The sequence below is a fragment of the Podarcis bocagei genome, assembly GCF_964188305.1.
Source record: "Podarcis bocagei genome assembly, chromosome: 14".
Taxonomy (NCBI): Eukaryota; Metazoa; Chordata; class Lepidosauria; order Squamata; family Lacertidae; genus Podarcis; species Podarcis bocagei.
Window position 1 is genome coordinate 40,722,728 of NC_138139.1, and position 19,902 is coordinate 40,742,629.

The 19,902-nt window shown below is 44.1% G+C and overlaps 1 protein-coding gene across 3 annotated transcripts in view; it reads left to right on the forward strand.

Moving 5' to 3' along the window:
- The first annotated feature begins 252 nt into the window (after positions 1-252).
- Positions 253-19,902, forward strand: part of GSPT1 (G1 to S phase transition 1) — a 36,396-nt gene continuing 16,746 nt past the window's right edge. Inside the window, exons 1-4 of one of the 3 annotated variants that reach the window (XM_081169489.1) lie at positions 253-274; positions 17,089-17,136; positions 17,304-17,345; positions 19,151-19,378. In XM_081169489.1, coding sequence (XP_081025615.1) covers positions 17,324-17,345; positions 19,151-19,378 — 250 coding nt within the window. In that variant the 5' untranslated portion in view covers positions 253-274; positions 17,089-17,136; positions 17,304-17,323. Of the gene's footprint in view, positions 275-1,425; positions 2,099-17,088; positions 17,137-17,303; positions 17,346-19,150; positions 19,379-19,902 lie in introns of those variants that run through there. The other 2 variants (XM_081169487.1, XM_081169488.1) reach the window with 2 other exon arrangements.

A 19,902-nucleotide genomic window follows, 5' to 3' on the forward strand; every position in this document is an offset into this window, starting at 1 on the left:
AATATTCCTACTGAACCACAGGTAAGAACAGCACCTGGAAGCAGGCTTGTGTTACTCCGCGCACAGCTAATTTGTTCGGTTTCATGTACAGGCGACATTGTTCTGGTAACTGCCATCACACACCGCTTCAGTGAAACCCTGTTGCATGATACAATCAGACAACACATTGAACCAGGTGATAGCAGAATACGAAACGGTGCCAGAGCGTCTGCTCCGAGCCAGCGTGTTGCCAAGCCGTTTGCAACATGGGAGACCTATAGGAGCTTTGTGAGAGGTAAACTGCAGTTGCATGATTCTTTGGGGGAAGCTATGTGTTTTTAATGTGTGCTAAAATGTACTTTAATGGTAGATGTCACACCATGTATTTTATGGGTTTTTTAAATCTTGTATTTTTATGTTGTGAAACACCCTGAGATCTACAGGTGGAGGTTGGTGGTATACAAATTTAATAAATAAGCTAAGGAGCAGGAAGCAGACAGCCTGGTTTACCCACTGGGCTGGTTGCAAGGAAGAAAGCAGACACTTTGGGGGCTGGCTTGAGGTTGGTGAGCCAGTGCCCCATTCACACTAATGGACCAGCCTCTATTGGTTTAATTACAATGACTGGGAAGAGGCAGGTTGAAAACCAGTGTGAACCAGTGTGGTATAGTGGTTAGCGTGTTGGGTCTTGGAGACCAGGGTTCAAATCCCTACTTGGCCATGAAGCTCACTGGGTGACCTTGGGGGGGGCAGTCACAGCCTCTCAGCTTACTCCACAGGGTTGTTGAAGAATTTCACGAGGAGGGGAAGAACAGGGACATTACCTTGAGCTCCTTGGAAGAAAAGGTGGGATAGAAATTCAATATATAAAACTGTCCATGTGGCAAACTATGTTATCAAGCACGTGCTGTGCAGCAACCACGTGGAACACAATCTGATTCATTCGATTGGAAAATATTTATTATTACTCCTTCCCTCTTCGGTAACAGCACCCACTTGTCCTTTCTCGCTCCTCTGTGCGAGGAGTCTGGGAGGAATATGCCTGTCTATACTTCCTCCCTTTTACGAAACGCTTCTATCAACTTTCTTATACATCCACGAAACTACATTCCCCATCTCCTTTCGAGAGTAAGCGCATGGTTCCGCCTACGAATGCGAAGCGCAAAGCCCTCTGGGTCTTGTAGTTCCTCTGCTACGTTTCGAGACCTCTTCTTACCAGTGAGAGAAGGGTGATTGGAAATTGAAACAGGAAGGCTGCGCAATGGCCGCTGGGAGTTGTTGTCTTCTCATCGGCTCGATTCGCGAGAGGTGCGGAAGCGGGCGAGAGCGGCGTCCCTTACGTCGCCTCGTCACCCGGCGCGCGGCCCCCCGGGAGTTGTAGTCGCCAGGGCCGGCGGCGTGCCTATCTAAGGCAGGCACGCGGGGCTGACTGAGAACTACCAAAATGGCGGCCGGGCGCTGATGCGGGAGGAGAAGGGCGTACGGCATCTCGAGGAGGCCATCCTGCGTCGCGGCGGTGGGGCGCACACGCGGAGCGGCCGGAGCGAGCGCGGAGACGACGACGACGGTGGTGCCGCGTTCCCGGCTGCCGCGCTTTCCCCTCCCCCGCCCCTTCCCCTCCTGCCGCCGCCGCCCCCCACCTCAGCCCGCTTTCCTCCCAGGACGTCGGGAGCCGCTTCGGGAAGCGCAGAGGCTTGTGGGGGGGAGGGCAGAGACAAAATGGAGGCGAACGGCAGCAGCGGCAGCAGCAGCGACTCGGCGCCCGACTGCTGGGACCAGGCGGATATCGAGCCCGGCGCTGGCCCGGCCGGCTCCTCCGCCCCCGGCGCTGCCGCCGCCGACGTGCCCAGCCCGGCCCAGCTCGACGCCGCCTCGGCGGAGCAGCAGGAGGAGCTGCTGGGCGCGGCCTTCAGCCGGCACCTCAACGTCAACGCCAAGCCCTTCGTGCCCAATGTCCACGCCGCCGAGTTCGTGCCGGCCTTCCTGAGGGGAGGCCCAGGCCCGGCCTCCTCGTCGTCACCTTCCTCCTCCTCCTCCACGTCCTCCGCGCCCGCGCAGGGACTCCCGCCGCCGCCTTCGCCCCCGCCGGGCCTGCCGCCCCTGACGTCGCTGCCACACGGTAACCTCGCTGGGGAGGAAGGAAAAGGGGTTGGGGCGCGGGGGGGGGGTCGCTTCGGTTATGGAGGCCTTGAACTTTGGGGCGTTTCAACAGGCCCTGTTGAGCCCCCAGGTAAGTCGTGCGTGGGATTGCAACCTTAAAAATACAGTCATAGTAATCAGATATATATATATATTAAAAACAACCACCTGCGCTCAGATCACGTGCAGTTCCTTATTAAGGCCAGTTGTAAGTAAGTGATATATTTATTCTCCCTCGCCTCCCCCCCCCCCCATTTCACCTGCTTAACTCAACAATCCTGCGAGGTAGGCTTCAGAGAGGATCAGCTGGCCCAAGGCCAACCAGCGATCTTCATTAGTGGGAGATGTTTGCCTCCTCTGTCCTCCCAGCTGGATGGTCTAACCTCCCTACTGAGTTGTGTGAGATTTTTTTAGGGAGAATGTGACTTAGGCTGGTGAGTCCGGAGCCCAGATTAGGGAGAAGGAAAGGAGCAATCCCAGTACAGTATTTGAACTTTTTAGAAATGGGGGCAGGGAGGTGGTCCTGTTCTTTGGGTGGTAGCAGATGGGGAATTGACTATGATCTGAGAAGGCAAGGCCAACGTGGGCCAACTTTAGCAATGTGCCCATGAGAGGCTTTGGAGGGAAGGTCTTAGTGTATGTATTTGAAAGATAGTTGAGTGGAGTTGGGGTGACCCTTGGGGAACCTTCAACACCTGAGGGATTGGGGTAGGGAGAGGTCCTGTGTTGTAGTTGTTTCTGGCAGTAGTGTGGAGCCATGCTGACCGCACTGGGACAAGCATAAATGAGGAGTGACTCAGGGCAGCTCAGTGGCTGTGATGCAAGGCAGAACGTCACTTGTCTACGTTGGCAGAGGAGGGGAAAAGTCTGTTTCCGGTTATTAGAAGAGTTGCTATGAAAGCCACTCGGAAAGACTTCCTTGATGCCATTATGTTCCTAAACCACCTGTTAACATGATGGGTTTTTTTAATATATAAAAAAAGACTGTTACCTTTTCCCCTTGCTCCTCCTCTAAGCCAAAGTCACCCAGGCAGCTGGAAATGGATTTTCCCTAGTTCAGCAGTCTTATCAACTACATTACACTGGTTGTCTTCCAAGGTAGCAAAATATAAGGAAGGCAACCAGTTCAGAAAAGAGGATATTGTAATCTAAAGACACAGGAGAAGTAATATAGCAGATATGAGGAGAGAGATTTTAACATGGTGAATTACACTTGAAAGGTAGCTCTTACAGTATTGGTAGTGGGTAGAATGATCAGATCAGCAAAAACTTTATTTGAATGTGTATTGTGCACTTCAGATGTTGCGTTTCATACAGACTCTTGGTAGTGCACTTAATTTTTTTAAATCCAGATGTATTACCTACTAGGCAGTAAAAACCGTGGTGGAGTTGGAATCTTGCACATGGCCATCTTTTTCACCAGGTGGTACTAAGCATCTGACTTAGGTTAATGGTGTTAGATTTATGCTGCTATTTATTTTATAGGTTGATTAAGCTTATTCATGCTCAACATGCCATGAAATACTCTGGCTGCTTTATACTTCCATAATACTGTTACTGGAGCTTTCCCTTAACTTGAATCTTAGTGTTTCCTACAGTGGGTGCTTGAGTCAGTGGCTAGGTTGGAAATGGGGAAGGGATAGATGTATTGCTTCAAGGTCATCAGGTGAATCAAGAAGAATGGTGCAACATGCTAATGGGAACTGTGAATTGGAAAGCATGCCTTTTCCTAATATCTCCATAAGATTTGCAGTATTTGTGGCAAGACTGCCTTAATGTAAATTATCCAGTTTCAAACAACTTTCCTCTTGGCTTTACTTTATTAGGTAGGATTGATTCTGAGTCTGTATCCCATTCTTTCTTCAGAAAGCTCAGTGCAGCTTACATGATGCTCTCCTACAGTCTCCTATGTAGTCATGGGCCAGACTGAGACCTGCTTAAGTTTTTATTCCCCCTACCCCAATCTTAAATGTGTTCATAGGGTATCTACATGATCTTGTAGTCATGACCAAATCACAGCTAGTAATTATAGTTGAGCATGTTAGCTAAGGAATGTCCCTGGATTACTTTCTGCTTGAAGTGGGATGCTCAGTTGCAGCAAAATCCTGTGCATGTGTTACTCAGAGGTGAGCCCCATTGAGTTCAAAAAACATCCTTCCTAGTAGCTACTCTTTAGGTAACCTTTGTAAAGTAAAAAAAGATGCTTGCAGGCAGGGTTTTTTGGTTTTGGTTTTAGTTGGGAGAGAGTTGGCTTTTTGTTATTTCAAGTTGTCAGTGAGGTGCAGATAATTAACATAGTTCTGTGTAAGGCTAGTGGGCGGAGGGGGGGGGCGAAATGGGTCTAGTAATTTCTGCACATTTACCAGGGTTGAAAAAGAATAGATGAGATGGAGCCTTGGGTTCCAAATAAGTCCTGATTGCCACTCTGCTTCATAAATTCAAAGCTTTCTTGCTTTTTTACCTATGAAAATAAAAGTTTGTCCAAGCTAAGATATTGCATGTATTATGTAAACCATATCTTGAGAACGTCACACTCACGGTTTCCTATCATCTCAATTAACTGGTTGAATATCTATATTGCTCTACATGGGTATAAAGATGCTTGGCAACACTGACTGACTTATTCCTGGGGATATCATAGTTGTTTGGGTACTTTCACAATTGATAGCTGAAACATGATATATATGTACCCAAAGACACCCTTAATTACTCGGAATGACTGAAAATGAACACTTCCCATGAAGTCTTTTTCATATCAGCTAGTTGACAGGCAGCCAAGCCACTATACTGATATAATGTGGTGTGTGTGGCCTTGTGCATAACATTTCATAGATTGGGAGCAGGATCTGTATTAGCAGCAGCTGTTCTACTGTATCATACATGTGAAAGTTAGAGATGTAAGGAACTTTTTCTCATTCAATTTCTTACTATCCTTGTGTGATCGAAGAGCCTCTGACAGCCTGGAATATATATCTGCATACAGAATGTAAGATGTTAGCTACTGTTTCAATTCATATACATATGCTTGTGGTGGCTAAGTCAGGTTTGAGTATTTAAGAAAGCTTTAGGCATTCAGTATCAATATGGTACCATGGGCTGAGCTGGGTTTTTTTAGGGGGGTGTTGCTGTTGTCACTGTTGAGCTCTTGAAGTGATTTATGTGGTTCACTTTGGTTATGTATTTTATAATGCTTTGTTGTATTGTTTGTGACTACTTTTGTTAAGTTGCGTGTGTTTTCACTTTGTAAACCGCCTTGACCATGGTTTGAACTGTGGAAAGGTGGCATTCCGAGGAGAGTGCCAGTCTGGAAGAGCTGCTTGGGCATAATTTAACATTGGGAAATGTTTCAAGAGCAGTGATTCTTAAAATGGGAGGCTTTTAAATTTTTACTGAATGGGTGTTTGGTAGGAGCACCAACCCACACCCAGTCAGTTCATTAAGCAACGTGATGCAGGAGCTTATTTTATTTGACATTGCTACTGTAGACTATTTTTTGTAAGATAGAAAGCCTGGGGCTATTTATTTTGCTAGATTCACTTTTATCCTACTGTTTGTCTCCAGAACTCAGGCAACATTCATGGGTTACTTGCAGTGTTCAAAATTTGCCAGGATGGCGCCTGATTTGTCCACCATCTGGAGCTGCATGCCTGAGGATCCTTGGATCTTGCCTGTTATCACACATTTGCAACACACCCTGCAGAATTCTATCCATTATATTTTATCTTCCCAATCAAAATGAAATTCAGGAACCAAAAACTCATATTGAAAAATACGGCTTTTGAGCCATCCAGCCCGAAAATAGCCACCAGGTATTCTGTCTGGCAACTGTATCCTTGATTTAAGGGGCTCATATATCTGAGTTTCTAACACTGGTTACTTGCCAGGCTCAGGTCTGCTTAACTTGGAGAAGGAGCTGCATCAATGCCACTGCGACTCTGTATGTCTTTGTAACTATATTCCTGATCTTTGCTTTAATCTTTGTAACACACACAGAGCTACTCAACTACCTTTACTCCAATATTTGATTCGTCTTGATTGGAGAGTTCAGGCTAGTTTCTTTTTTATTTTTAGGCTTAGGAAGGCTTGCTTGATAGAGGATGAGTGTCCCATCTCTTAACACTCTTACCTCAGCCAGCTCTCTCTTTCATCTTTGTTGATGCTTAGTTCTGAATTCTTAAGAGAGATAGTGGACTTCCAGATCACTATTCACTGCTGTGTTGAGCAGATTGTTAGTTCCTGCCCTGAGAGTTTATCCAGTGTAGATCTACTCAGAGTAGATCCACTGAAATTAATTGCATTACTAATGTAAGTATTGAATTCAACGGTCTACTCTGTAAAGCTCAGTTGGATACTGCCCTAAACTTTTGTAGCGAAGGCCTGCAGTGAGGAGCTCAACCACATGATAGGCATGAATTATTATTATTATTATGAAGCATGGAATATCATGAGTATTTTGTTGTGTGGAGCTGTAGAGATAGGATTTTGTTGCAAGAAAGAGGCATTATGTAAAGCTGGTGAGAAGAGGACAAATATGAGCTAGATCAAGCTTCCTCAACCTCGACCTTCCAGGTGTTTTTTGGCCTACAACTCCCATGATCTCTAGCTAGCAGGACCAATGGTCTGGGATGATGGGAATTGAAAGTCTGAAAACATCTGGAGGGCCAAGGTTGAGCTAGCCTGAGCTAGATGAAAACTAAAAGACTCAATCCAGACAAGACAGATGTTCATCTCCCCAGGTCAGTGGTGGCCAACTTGTTCTGAAGGGGGTTGCAGTCAGCAGGTTTCAGTCTGAGGGTGCTCATGATGTCACTTTCCCACTGGAGGCACCTGTAGCATGTGTCATCCAGAGTGCCTTTTACCGCCTTAGGCACGTCTTCAGGCTATGACCCTAACCTGGAAAGAGACAGCCTTGATTCAGTTACACATTTTATGCGAACTTCCCATTTAGAGTACAGTGGTACCCCAGGTTACATGCGCTTCAGGTTACATACGCTTCAGGTTACAGACTCCACTAACCCAGAAATATTACCTCAGGTTAAGAACTTTGCTTCAGGATGAGAACAGAAATCATGCTCTGGCGGCGCGGCAGCAGCAGGAGGCCCCATTAGCTAAAGTGGTGCTTCAGGTTAAGAACAGTTTCAGGTTAAGAACAGACCTCCAGAACGAATTAAGTTCTTAACCCGAGGTACCACTGTACTCTGTGTATAAGGCTGCTAAGCAAAGAGAAAGAAGTTACCTATCTGTAACTGGAGAAGGACTGACTTTCTTTCGTCCGGCAACCCTTTTCACACAAAGCCCTTCACTGCATCTTAAATCTGGAAAGGAGGCAACTCAGCTGTTCAAAACTTGAAGTAGGTGACGCTTCCATTTTTAGATGGAAAACGCTTGTAGGTTAGGATTGGGGCTCAAGGCATGCTGGGTTTGCCCATTCTTGCATAGATTAGGGTTGTGTTTTACAGGAATTGATTTCTGCCATCAGTCTTGCTGTGCTACAAAAGCAGTCTGGGATGCCCACATGGTGTTGTGAGATCAGAACTGCTCTTAACACAAAATAACTGGTGATTCATCTTGCGCCTGTTGATGGGACTATCATCCTACCTTGCTTGCATTCTTGTCTTTGAACAGGAAGGCCGAATGTAGCGAGGAGATGGCATAGTTCCTGCTCAACAAGTACTGCTGTCTTTGGGCGGTTAAATATTTAATGTTCTTTCCTTGTCTTCTCCCAGACCTTATTGCAGAGTTCACTTTAATTATTGCTTATTATTTGCTTCGCTAAATGTTCACAGGGAAAACAAAAGGGTTGTGTCAGTCAGCAGTAGGCAATGTAATTCATTTACCGATTAATACCTTGGCTCATGAAGTACATTTTTTGTTGATATTGTTAGAAACAAAGAGAAAGCATTTTGGAAGATCTGCAAGCTTCTAAAATGCATGTTTCACCAGTTTCTTCAAAACGGTTTCTGTATACATTAAATAGACTTTATTTGAACCCAACTATGTGTTAGATGTCAGAGCTTGTTTCACTGTCCAAAGTAGTTAGTTCCTTTCCCTCTTCACTAAATTATGCCAACCAGGCCACAAACATCTGGGCTTCTTTTGGTAGAAGGGAGTGGCAAAAATCTAATTATTACAATAATTTAGATAGGGAGCAGGCTTTGTGGTCTGAGGGTGTGGACATCAGACAACTGTGAAATGCAGTGTCTGCCATTTTTTGTATTCAGCACTAAGAGAAGCATACCTGTAACATTGGAAAGTTTATTTGGAAGCAATAATAATAATTTTATTATTTATACCCTGCCCACGTGGCCTAATGTTTTATTACAGGACCTTGAAAATATTCCATGATTGGACTGTCCATGCATTGTTGCTATAGAAAAATAAAACAAAAGCCCTTACACTTTAAGGGTTTCCTTTTGAGACATTCACTGCTTTGTTTACTTGACAACCACACAGGTAATAATGTCTTTTGGTGCTCTTTGAACTTCTCAGGAACCAATCTGGAATGTCCAGTTCTCCCTTTTGTTGTAGTCTCTGCCCTGTATTATTTTCCACAGTCTTTTTTATGAAGTATAATAAATGAAGTGTGGTAAATCAAGAGCCACAGGTGACATCTAAAGTAGTATAGTCAGCTCACAACTTAAGTGCATTTAACTTGTGCGACTTCAGCTTTATGCACTTGGCTGAAAAAATGAAAAGGAGGGCAAGCGTCGGGGTGTGTGTGTCAGCAATCCCACCTGCCATTGCACTCACCTTTGGGGAATATGCTTTGACTACATGTGATTTTGTCTTCATGCACCAACCCCAGAATGTAACTCCTGTGTAAGTTGAGAGTCAACTGTATAGTTAAGCGGTCTGAATTCAAAATTGCGTGCTGTGGCCTCTACCTTGGGATACAAGTTTCAGTGTAAGGGTGTTGGTGATGGCATCTATCTGTCTCAAGGGGCAATGGAGTGCATTTCCAGGGGTGAAGTCAAAGTGCTGTGTTAGCAGCACCAAAGTGACCTTCCCAGGATGCAAGCCTGGGCAGTGTGTATGGAGGTCCTGGGCTGCCCAGACACCAAGACACATCGCTGATGTGGTCCAGAGGAAAGCAGAGCAAAACGTTTGGTGGCAGTTTGACTTCAGGAGTTTCTGGAAGGAGGCATACAAGGTGTCATCCAACCATCTTAGGGACTCCACTCCAAATTTGTGTAGGGTTTACTCCATAGCCTTTTCTTCTCCCAAATATATCCCACAAGGCAGTGGAGGTTTAGGATCAGAGTTTTTGTTTTCCTAGATGGGCTACCTTTCCAGGTTGATGAGCCCCATCTGCCCCTCACTTTCCACTACAGCACTAGCAGAAACTGCCTTCATATGTGCAAGTCTGTTATTATAGAAATATGATTCAGTTTTTCAGAACCACATATTTTTGATTATGTAATAATTGGGATGATGTACCAAGTTCCTGTTTTTGTTTATTCTTGTCAAATATGTGGTGTCTGTCCTGTGTTGCCAACTGCACATAACAAGATGGATTTCTCTCTCACCCATTACTGTTGCTACTAAAACAGTCGTGTTTTTAATTTAGGACAGTTCCTTCTTATTGTGCCTGTATAAGGATTTTTTCCTAATGGGTCCATATGTGCCTTGGTGATAAAGATGTTGCTTACATTTAAATAATTTTGCTGTAATTTGGTTTGTAGCTTCCCTGGATAGCTTTACCAGATAAGGCAGTGTTTGTTGCTGAACACCCTGTGAGCTTTTTTCTCTGTGCTATCAATGTGTGTGATTATTCATAGAGTATAAGAGGATGGGTGCTTGCTCCAAGGGGCTTCCTGTAATTCAGCACAGAGAATACAAGGGAAGGAGAGAGGAAGAGGAATGTGTGTGTATTTCAGTTACATGTATGTAGGCTTAGTTACAGTACAGGGTGATGACAAAAATTGTTTCTTTTTTATGAGAAGAGACACCACATGTGCAGCCCTACCTGAAAAGCTACTAGCGCACATTTGTGTGTTTAATATCTGCCCATGTTTGTTAGTAGTTTATTTAGAATTTCTGAAGTCCCAAATTCCCAAAGCAGGTAACAATATAATGCACTGATAGTCTGAAATGGGGAAAATTGAGTTGTCTTGCCAGATTGCAGGGAGCTGATACTCACTTGCCTCAGGCAGGCAAGCAAGTACAGTAGTTGTTTACAAGCCTAATAGGGCGTTGTCCAAAAGCAGTACCAAAGTTTGCCCTTGTAAAAAGATGGAAAAGTCCAGCAAGTTTGGCTTTCTGTTGCAGTCATCAGAGTTAAAGGAGGCTTTGCAACAGTCACAACTGAAGTGTACAACAATAGTTGAGCATAATCTCCAGGGGAATATTTAGGGGAAAGAGTTTGCTAATATGTTATGTACAGTTCTCTCCTCTCTCTGTCTCCCCCACACACTCAATTATGGTAAAGTTTATTATTTATATTTTGCTCTTCCACAGTGATTTGTGCCTAAAGTGGCCCACAATGCAAAGATAAATAAATAAACAATGCACATTAAAAAAACAGAATTTTTATGATGATAAAATAAGCACACGCAAACAAAAAGCACAAATAAAATGGCACAGCAAACAAAAAGTCCAGCAGTGGACTGACTGAAGTCAAAATTTAAAAGGCCTTGGAAAAATACCAAGCCTTCCACATGGAGAAGGGATTTAAAGCACATTAGGAATGGATGTGAGGGATATTGAACTTTCCCCAGAATTACTTAGGTTTCTTTCTCCTTGTGCAGCTTGGAGGAGGAAAGCACAGCCTAGGGCAGGGGTCAGCAAACTTTTTCAGCAGGGGGCCGGTCCACTCTCCCTCAGACCTTGGGGGGGGGCGGACTATGTTTGGGAGGGGGGAAATGAACGATTTTCACCCACCCACAAAGAGACCTGAAGATGCTTCGCTTTACCTGTCCCAGTTGTCATCCCAATAGCCGCAGTTGGGCTTCTCCAGCCAGCCAGGTGCCATGATGGGGTAGGAGGCTGCGTTGGCCGGTGAAGACAGAAGCAGCAGCCCCAGCGGAGGAGCCACAGACGGAGGTAGGGGAACCGGGGTGTCACCGGAGCTTTTACGCACCACCTGCTGCTGCTGCTTCCCAAGAGGCACTGCGGAGAAGAAGACTGAGCTGCCCGCCAATCCGCAAGTGGCAGTCGCGGCCACCGCAATAACCCACCTGAATGCCATGGGAGGAATGAAGGAGGCAGGCGGCAACGAAGAAAGCGTGTGAGGAAGCAGTGTGGAAAAGGAGCACGGAGAAGGAAGGAAGGGCGGACTGAGGGAGAGGGAGGAGGAGCAGGAGGAAAACACAGCAGCAGCCGGCGTCACGCCACCTTCACAGTGCCGTCCTGCTGAGGCGGGCAGGCAGGCGAGCCGACACTTGACGGCGCTCGGCGTGGAACAAGATTGCTCCATCCCTGAGGATAAAAGCGCTGCCGAAGGAGGGAGAGGGAAAGAATGCGGCGATTCCTGGACCGTCCATGGGCCAGATCCAGAAGGCAATTGGGCCTGATCCTGCCCGTGGACCTTAGTTTGCCAACCCGTGGCCAAGGGGGAAGGATTCAGTTCTGCTAACCACATGTACCTTAAATCTCCCCCCCCACACACACACACTTTTCATTAATTCAAAATGATGCAAATTGGGTCATGTGGACTTCTCTGACTTAAGCAAGGAGGAAAGCCTTTCCAAAAAGTTAGAAATGTGGGAAACAATGGGTTGCCTGCCTTAGAAATTTAATGTTATTTTAAAAGAATTTGAGAGCTTTTCAAGGATTCTTGTAAGGATTGTGCTTATTCTAATGCTGGGACTCCATAACAGAATAAAGTTCTAAAATAACCTTGATGGAGTGGAAAACTCAACCCAAACTAACATGAAATTCAGCAGAGACAAGTGCAGCATTTCTGCATTTTGGAGTATGGGTAGAAATCAAATGCACAGCTATAGGATGCTTGATAACATGATTTGGCAATAGTACAGGTGAAAAAGGTTTTGGATTTGTAGTTCATCACTGAATATGAGTCAGCATTGTGAGTTGGCTGCAAAAAAGGCTTAAGTAGTTTTGGTCTGCATTCTGCGGTTTTTATTTATTTTTATCATGCAATTGCTATTGGAAGGAGTACTTAAATCCTGAACTAGAAAGGATTAACTAGAACTAGACAGTTTTGTATGTTACTAAATTTATTTAATTAAATTTATTATATTTCTATGCTGCTTTCCACACACACAAATCACAAAGCGGCTTACATACAATAAATAACTATAACATAGTACAGCATCCCAGTTAGAACATAAATCATATAGAATAATTAACAAATCATCAGTAAAACAACCACCTACTATAAAACACTATTAATAAAACAACTAAAAAAATAGGTAAGCAGCACAACCACAACAAGTCATGTAAGATTCACAAAGCATTACTGCACTCATAATTCACAAAACAAAATTAACATTTACAATCTTACAACCAAAACCAAACGAAGCACTGTTGAATTCACACACACTCTCCTCACCCCATAACTCATAATCTTCTACTCAGTTCATCAAAAGACACATACACATAATGCCTATGGCAGCAGCTCTGTTCTGAAGGCTCCTAGGGCCCCAAGGGCCAGGCAGGTGGAAAAACCCGTTGCCTGATGGCCAGCACAAAATCTCATTCCCCGCACAGTTCTTCCTCTGGAAACAGTTCCCTTATGGAGGCTGGAGGGTGGAGCAAGGCAAGTGGAAAAAGCCACTGCCTGATGGTCAGCACAAAGTCTCATTCCCCTCATCATAAGCTCGAAGTAAGATTTTTACCTCTACTCTGGTTTAATTTTCCTGTTTTCTCTCCATCTTTTTTAAAAAATGATAAATATTTACAGTACAGTGGTACCTCGGGTTACATACGCTTCAGGTTACAGTCTCCGCTAACCCAGAAATAGTACCTCGGGTTAAGAACTTTGCTTCAGGATGAGAACAGAAATCGTGCTCCAGCAGCACGGCAGCAGCAGGAGGCCCCATTAGCTAAAGTGGTGCTTCAGGTTAAGTACAGTTTCAGGTTAAGAACGGACCTTCTGAATGAATTAAGTACTTAACCCAAGGTACCACTGTAATTGCACAAGAATAGGAGATTCCATGTTTATAAGTATAGGCCTGCATCCAAAGTTTTGCAAGCAGAAGCGCAGTTCTTGAGCAGCACCAGTGTGCCATGTGGTAAACCACTCTTGAAAACCAGGGGACTCTCAAAAGCAGGTAGTGGCATGACATGGGCACCTGCTCTTTAAAGGAAACGTTAAATCCCACTGGGCGTGTTCAGCCACTTCAGTGTGACTTAAAGTAGTTCCCTGTCCCTAACATATTTTTTGGATTAGTAATTCACTGCCATTTGTGCAAATGATAGAGGATTGCGACATTTCTGAGATCGTTCAGTTTACATTCCTAGTGATTATGTAGCATTAACTCCTTCCTTCTCCCCTGTCTTATTTTAAGACAGTGGTTCTCATGGCCGCATACTGCTCTTGAAGCAAAAGAGAGACGCAAATTGAAATGCCAGCTGGTTTTTCTTTCTTACTGCTTTCTCCTATCTGTGGATGGTTAGACCTGCAGAGACTTCCAAAGAATGAGGGAGGAAATGACAAATGGATTGCCTAAATGTCAAACCCATAGAAGGCCAGGACTTCCCCCAAAGAATCCTGGGCAGTGTAGAGTTGTTGGGACTCCTATTTCCGTCGCAGAGCTGCAATTTTCAGAGATCCGACAGCAGTCCTTTTTCTCAGAGAAGTCTGGGAACTGTAGCTCTGTGAGGGGAATAGGGGCTTCCTAAGCGCCCTTGATAAACTACACTTCCCAGGATTCTTCAGAGGGAGCCATGACTGGTAAAGTGGTACAATACTGCTTTGACTGTATAGTGTAGATGGGGCCTAGGATTATGTTCCCCAGCAGCAGCAATTTGGATGCTTCTTTGTGTTCTTGATAAGGGGGTGGATGTCATAACTTCCCCCTTTTGTTACCAGCATCCGATCCTCAAGAGGTGAGCATTCTTCCATCCCCCATATAATTGGCTCCGTGAAATTGCAAAGGAGGAAGAGTTGATTCTCTGGAGGAAGCCTGCCCTCTCCTCTGTTCTAAATGTGGGCCTCCTGATCATTATTTTGTTGTAGCACACCGTGTTAAGACTTGCTGGCTAAATTGTTTAAACCTTTGGACAGTGATTTGGGGGGGGATCAATGTCATAAATATATTAGCATTATTGAAGAATATTAGGCAAGCCTGGCGTTTTCATAGCTGTAATGAATGTTTTCAGGTGATTGTCCCTATGCAAGTCAGCAAATTGCATATAGTTATTTGCGTTGCTGAAATTTATTGTGCCAACGGTTTTCAGTACTTTTGTTAGTTTTTCTTAAGCTTGAACAAAATGAGGGAAGTACATGATAATGTATTTAGATTTTTACGAGCACATATTCCAGTTCGGTTCTCCTTAATAGCATCTTTAAAGCACATTAAGTGTGCCTTAATTTGCTTCCTCAAATATTTCAGGTGAAATACTTGTGCTGCATTGGGGCATAAAATTAACGTGGGGAACTTTTATTAGCTTTGTTTACTAAATAAAGGTAAAGTAAACATGCTGAATTAGAACACTCCCTAGGGTAGAGGTAGCTAAGCGCTTGTCTCCAGCTGTTGTTAGACTCCCAACTTCTATCAGCCTCAGCCACCATTGCCAATGGTATGGATAATGGGAGTTGGAGTCCAGCAACATCTGGAGGCACTATGTTGGATTCCTTGGCTCTAGGGCAGGGTTTCCCAAACTTGGGTCTCCAGCTCTTTTTTTTTTTTACTACAGCTCCCATCATCCCTAGCTAGCAGGACCCAGTTGTCAGCGATGGTGGGAATTGGAGTCCAAAAACAGCTGGAGACCCAAGTTTGGGAAGCCCTGCTCTAGGGCATTAAAGAGTTTTTTTAAAAACCCACTACACATTACTATACTTTATATCAAGATTTTATTTCCAGATTTTTTTCCAGTGCAGCATTTTCCAGAAAACTCACATCACTACCCTTGGAGGATATGTCATTAGTGCCAGCCTCTTCCCGCACAACTGTACACTCTGTCCAGTGTCATCTAGCATTTCTAATTACTGCCCTGAAGAGGGTATTGCTGTTGCCTTTGTATCTTCTGTGTTCTGCTCTGCCTGACCTGCATTCACCCTTCGTGCCTGTAATATTGGCCTTCTGCCAGCATGGCCTGCTTTGCTCTATTCTTTTGGAGCCTGCAGCGCAAGCAGAACCAAAAAAGTGGCTGAGAGTCTGGTTCCTGTAGTAGTGTGAGCAGACAGTACGTTTACTTTACAAATCCACTGGTGTGCTGTAAGCCAGAATTCTGAATTACTGCCAAATGCTAAGCGGGGTGTACAAGCACACATCTGATTCCCACCCTACACCAAAAGAGAGATTTGTTATTTTAAATGTGAAAAGTAAGTGAGTACCAAATATAACCATATTTTGCTGGACATTATGGCTTATGGATAGGGACACAGGTGATGCTGTGGGTTAAACCACTGTGCCACTTGGGTTTGCCGATCGAGAGGTCGGCAGTTCGAATCCCCGCGACGGGGTGAGCTCCCATTGTTTGGTCCCAGCTCCTGCCAACGTAGCAGTTAGAAAGCACACAGTGCAAGTAGATAAATAGGTACCACTCTGGCGGGAAGGTAAACGGCGTTTCCGTGCGCTGCTCTGGTTTTGCGAGAAGCGGTTTAGTCATGCTGGCCGCTTGACCTGGAAAACTGCGGACAAACTCTGGCTCCCTCAGCCTGTAAAGCGAGATGAGTGCCGCAACCGCAGAGTCGTTCGCGACTGGACTTAATTGTCAGAGGTTCCTTTACCTTTACCTATGGCTTACGGAAATCTGCTCCCCGAGTTTGGTGCTTTTGTGCATTTTTGTATTTTCTTTTTCTCAGTTTGCTGTTTTGGTACTTAGTTTCTTTTATGTGAATATTCTAATCTGTATTTGATCTTGCTAGCTTTAAATAATGCATAATTTTCATAGTGAACATTAACTAAGTTCAAATGCATTAAAATGAAATTTGAGGGCTTCAGAAGCATTTCAAATTCGTATTTGGATCACCCAGATAGTAGGGAATCTGGGAAACAAACCACCAGATCTCCCTTCTGCATGTTTGTCCTATGTAATGATACTTGGAAAATTACTCCTAACCGCTGTGGTGCTTCAAAGTTCAACATGTTTGTAAAGTGCTTTGATTCTGCTTACAACAGGGTCATTAGAATCACAACCTCTGGAGTCTGATTCATTTGATGATACAGGAAAATAGATAGCTTTTTGTGTGCTACATTGCAAAAAAAGATTGTTTTTAAATTGGCAAATTTTAAAGGGCACATTTGGCAACAGTAAGTCATGTTTTAGGATTACGTGAATGAGCAGCAGTGAGCCTTGGTCTTGGACCCCCACCCAAGCATGTTCAGAAGGTTTTTTTTACTTGACCAGAACTCCACATAATATCAAGACTGATTAGTTTAATCTATGGCTTGTTTGAGCAAGCCAAGGTCAAGCCATGGCTTATGATCCTGGCTTACTAGCAAACCGCTGGCTAACCAGAGTTCCCTGAGTTTGAGTGTTACAGGGAACTTTAGTTCATTTAAAAGTGGTTGCTTTTGATGTCCTTGTGGCATTGCTGGAAGAGGGGAGAGAGAGCACACAATTTCAAGGCTTTCTGCTGCTTTAAACAATGGGTTAGCATCGCATGCAAAACAGGGCAAAGTGTCCCAAAAACCTCCCCGAACAGATTCTTGTGCATGTCTCAACACGTGCAATTTTAAGGAGTTCAGGGAATAGGAAGGGGGCAAACAGTAGGGTGAAAAGCCTAGAACCCTTTCCTTGCATCTACTTCAGATTAGCTGGCTTTTCTGGTTCTTGAGCTTTTATTGAAGGCAGTTATCTCTGTATTTATATCAATGCTGAATCTCTTATTTGTTTAAGGGGCATCAGCAGAATCTTCACAAGAGGAACAACCGTCACCTTGTGAAGGTAATATGCATGTGTTTGCTGGAAAATCTAAAGTGGATCTAATTATGTGATTTAGGATACATTGTTAAACTTTTGCTAACTTGCTGTGTTCTAAACACATGTTTAACCATGGCATCTTGAGTTAACGTCACATATTTAACATTCTGTATTTGATTCTCTTTCAACAGGGTCAAATGCTGCAGTCAGTATGGAAATCTCAGAACCAGTTGGTAAGTGCAGTTACGTAATACAGCTAGAAGTGCTGTTTGATAGCACTTGACTTGTTTAATTGAAGATACTGCTAATTGAGTCTTTGCTGTTTTATTGTGACAGAACATAGTGTAGCCCCTTTGTACCTGTATTTGAAAATCTTTCAAGCCAGTGGGCAGAAGGTAGATCTGAACATCTACCAAAAGGTCTGAGTGATTTGAAGTTGGTGTGCAAAGGTTTCTGACTACCACTTGTTAAACGATAGTATTGAGAAGGGCTTCTTCCACTTTAAACTGGACTTTTAAAAATAGCAGTGCAGGTTGAGGAGAGGGAATGGAAGAATGGAACTGAATTCTTGTGTAAAATGACTGTGATCTCATACGGAAAACAAACTCCTTCTGGGATCAGCATGTGGTCAAGCATTTTCCTTAATTCCTTAAGTGAATGGTATCTAATGTTTTCATTCTGCAAACAGAAGAAGCTTCCATTCACACAATAACCCCTTCCATGAGCATACTCTTCCTTGAATGAAGCAAGAACTTTGAATACCACCAAGTGTGTTGTACTCTCCCTCAAGCCACCCTTTTGTCCCTGCCTCAGTTGAAGGATGGGGAACCTCTGGCACACAAGCCAATCTTATGTCTTCCAGAGTGTCTAATTAGGCCTGTGAGGCCATTCTTTTAAAGCCTTACCTACCTACCCAACAGATGCTGTCAATCCAATGCCAGCTAGTGGGCAGGGCAGGGGGTTGGTTCTTCACTGACTGTACACCCCAATTCCACTGCTGTGGAAGAGTGTGCATATCCAAACTCTGAGCCGGATTTAACTCTGCTCATCAGCTGGTGAACAGGGGTTAAAACCCTGCTCGGTTTGACTGTGCCCATGCAGCCAAAGCTCAGTGCGGGGCTGTTTGCAAAAGCTGGTGAGTTTTCAAACAGCGCAGAGCCCTTTGTTTTGCAAGCAGTCCCAAGCTGCTCTTTAAAGCTTCAAAAACCAAAGATTCAAAGAGCAGCACAGGTCTGTTTCCAAAAGGGTTTTCATCCAGTCTCCTGCTGCACTTTGAAGTCCCAACAGTCAAGATTTCAAAGCATAGTGTCACCTGGTGTCACTATGAGTAGATTTCAAACACCTGAAATCTGCCTACCCGTATTCTTCCCACCTCTATTGTGGAATGTCAAGTAAGAGTATATTGATGTCGGGCTTCAAATTCTCAAATAGTCTCATACTTTAGGTAGACTGACCAGTTTTCATGGGCAATTTTAACTTAGCTCAGTAGGTAGCACATGAGGCTCTTAATCTCATGTTTGTAAATTTGAGTCCCATGTTGGGCAAGATCCTTGCACTGCATGGGGTTGGATTAGATGACCCTTGTGGTCCCTTCCATTTCTGTTATTATATTTGAAACACTTTGAACATGAGGAAGGAAGGGACCAAGTGTTCAGTCATCCTCATAAACTGAGTAGTAATTAATAAATATAGGTATACAAAAACTGTATAATCTCTTCAAAAACTGTATAATCTTGACGTGTTTTGTGTGTGTTCTGCAACTGAAAATTCTATTGTCTTAAAATAGTCTGCTGATACCTATGAATTGTAGCATGCTTTGAAAATGACTTGTAACATCCAGTTTAGAACAAAGCTTTTGGAAAAGAAGCCTCAGCCAGCAGAACAAGATCAGAAAAGATGGAACTTGCAGCAGTAGAACTTTTAACTGCTTAGATGTAACATACCTGCCTTTGAAGTACCGCTAACCTTTTGTTTTCTCCTAAAAGAAAGCAGATGAAAATTTTCCATTTGTTCAGATAAACTCTTTGTTAAATTCCAGTAGAAAACGGAGAAACGGAAATGTCCCCTGAAGAATCATGGGATCACAAAGAAGAAGCTATTGAACCTGAGTTAGCAAGTGGACCTTCTGGAGATGCAGGACCTACCGAGGAAGGCACCCCGGAAATGATGGAGGAGGAAGAGGAACTACCAAAACCTAAATCTATTATGGCACCACCAGGTGCTCCCAAAAAAGAACATGTAAATGTAGTATTCATTGGACATGTAGGTAAGCTGCTGATAAGCGCAGGGAGGGTGGGTGCATAATATGTTTTTTAACCTGATCTTATTACTGGGACCATCTTTAATGCTTTCAGAGTATACCTTTTTAGATGCTAATGTTAGATTCTATATAAAATTGCAGGTTTGCCTTTCATACAGATTGGCAAAAGTTTAAAGAATATGGTAAGTTTGCTAGCGACAGTGCAGGCTTAGGCATGTCTTCTTTGAAGTTCAGTGGGACTTGGTCCCAGAGGATTTTATAGGATGGCAACCTAATAATTATCCTCCTTGGAAGAGTTCAGAATAGTGTGCATAGTCAAGCCTTCCTTTCTTCCGTGTCTCACCAAAACAAATAGGTGCAGCAGAGAGTGACTCATTCACGATTACTGCTGAGTAGACATCTGAAGCACAGGAAGCTGTCATAATCTAGTTGTCTGCCTGCCTCAGTATTATCTTCTTTGACTGGAAGCAGCTCTTTAGAGCAGGGGTTGGCAACCTAAGGCCCATGGGCCACAAGGAAGCTCCTGCAGC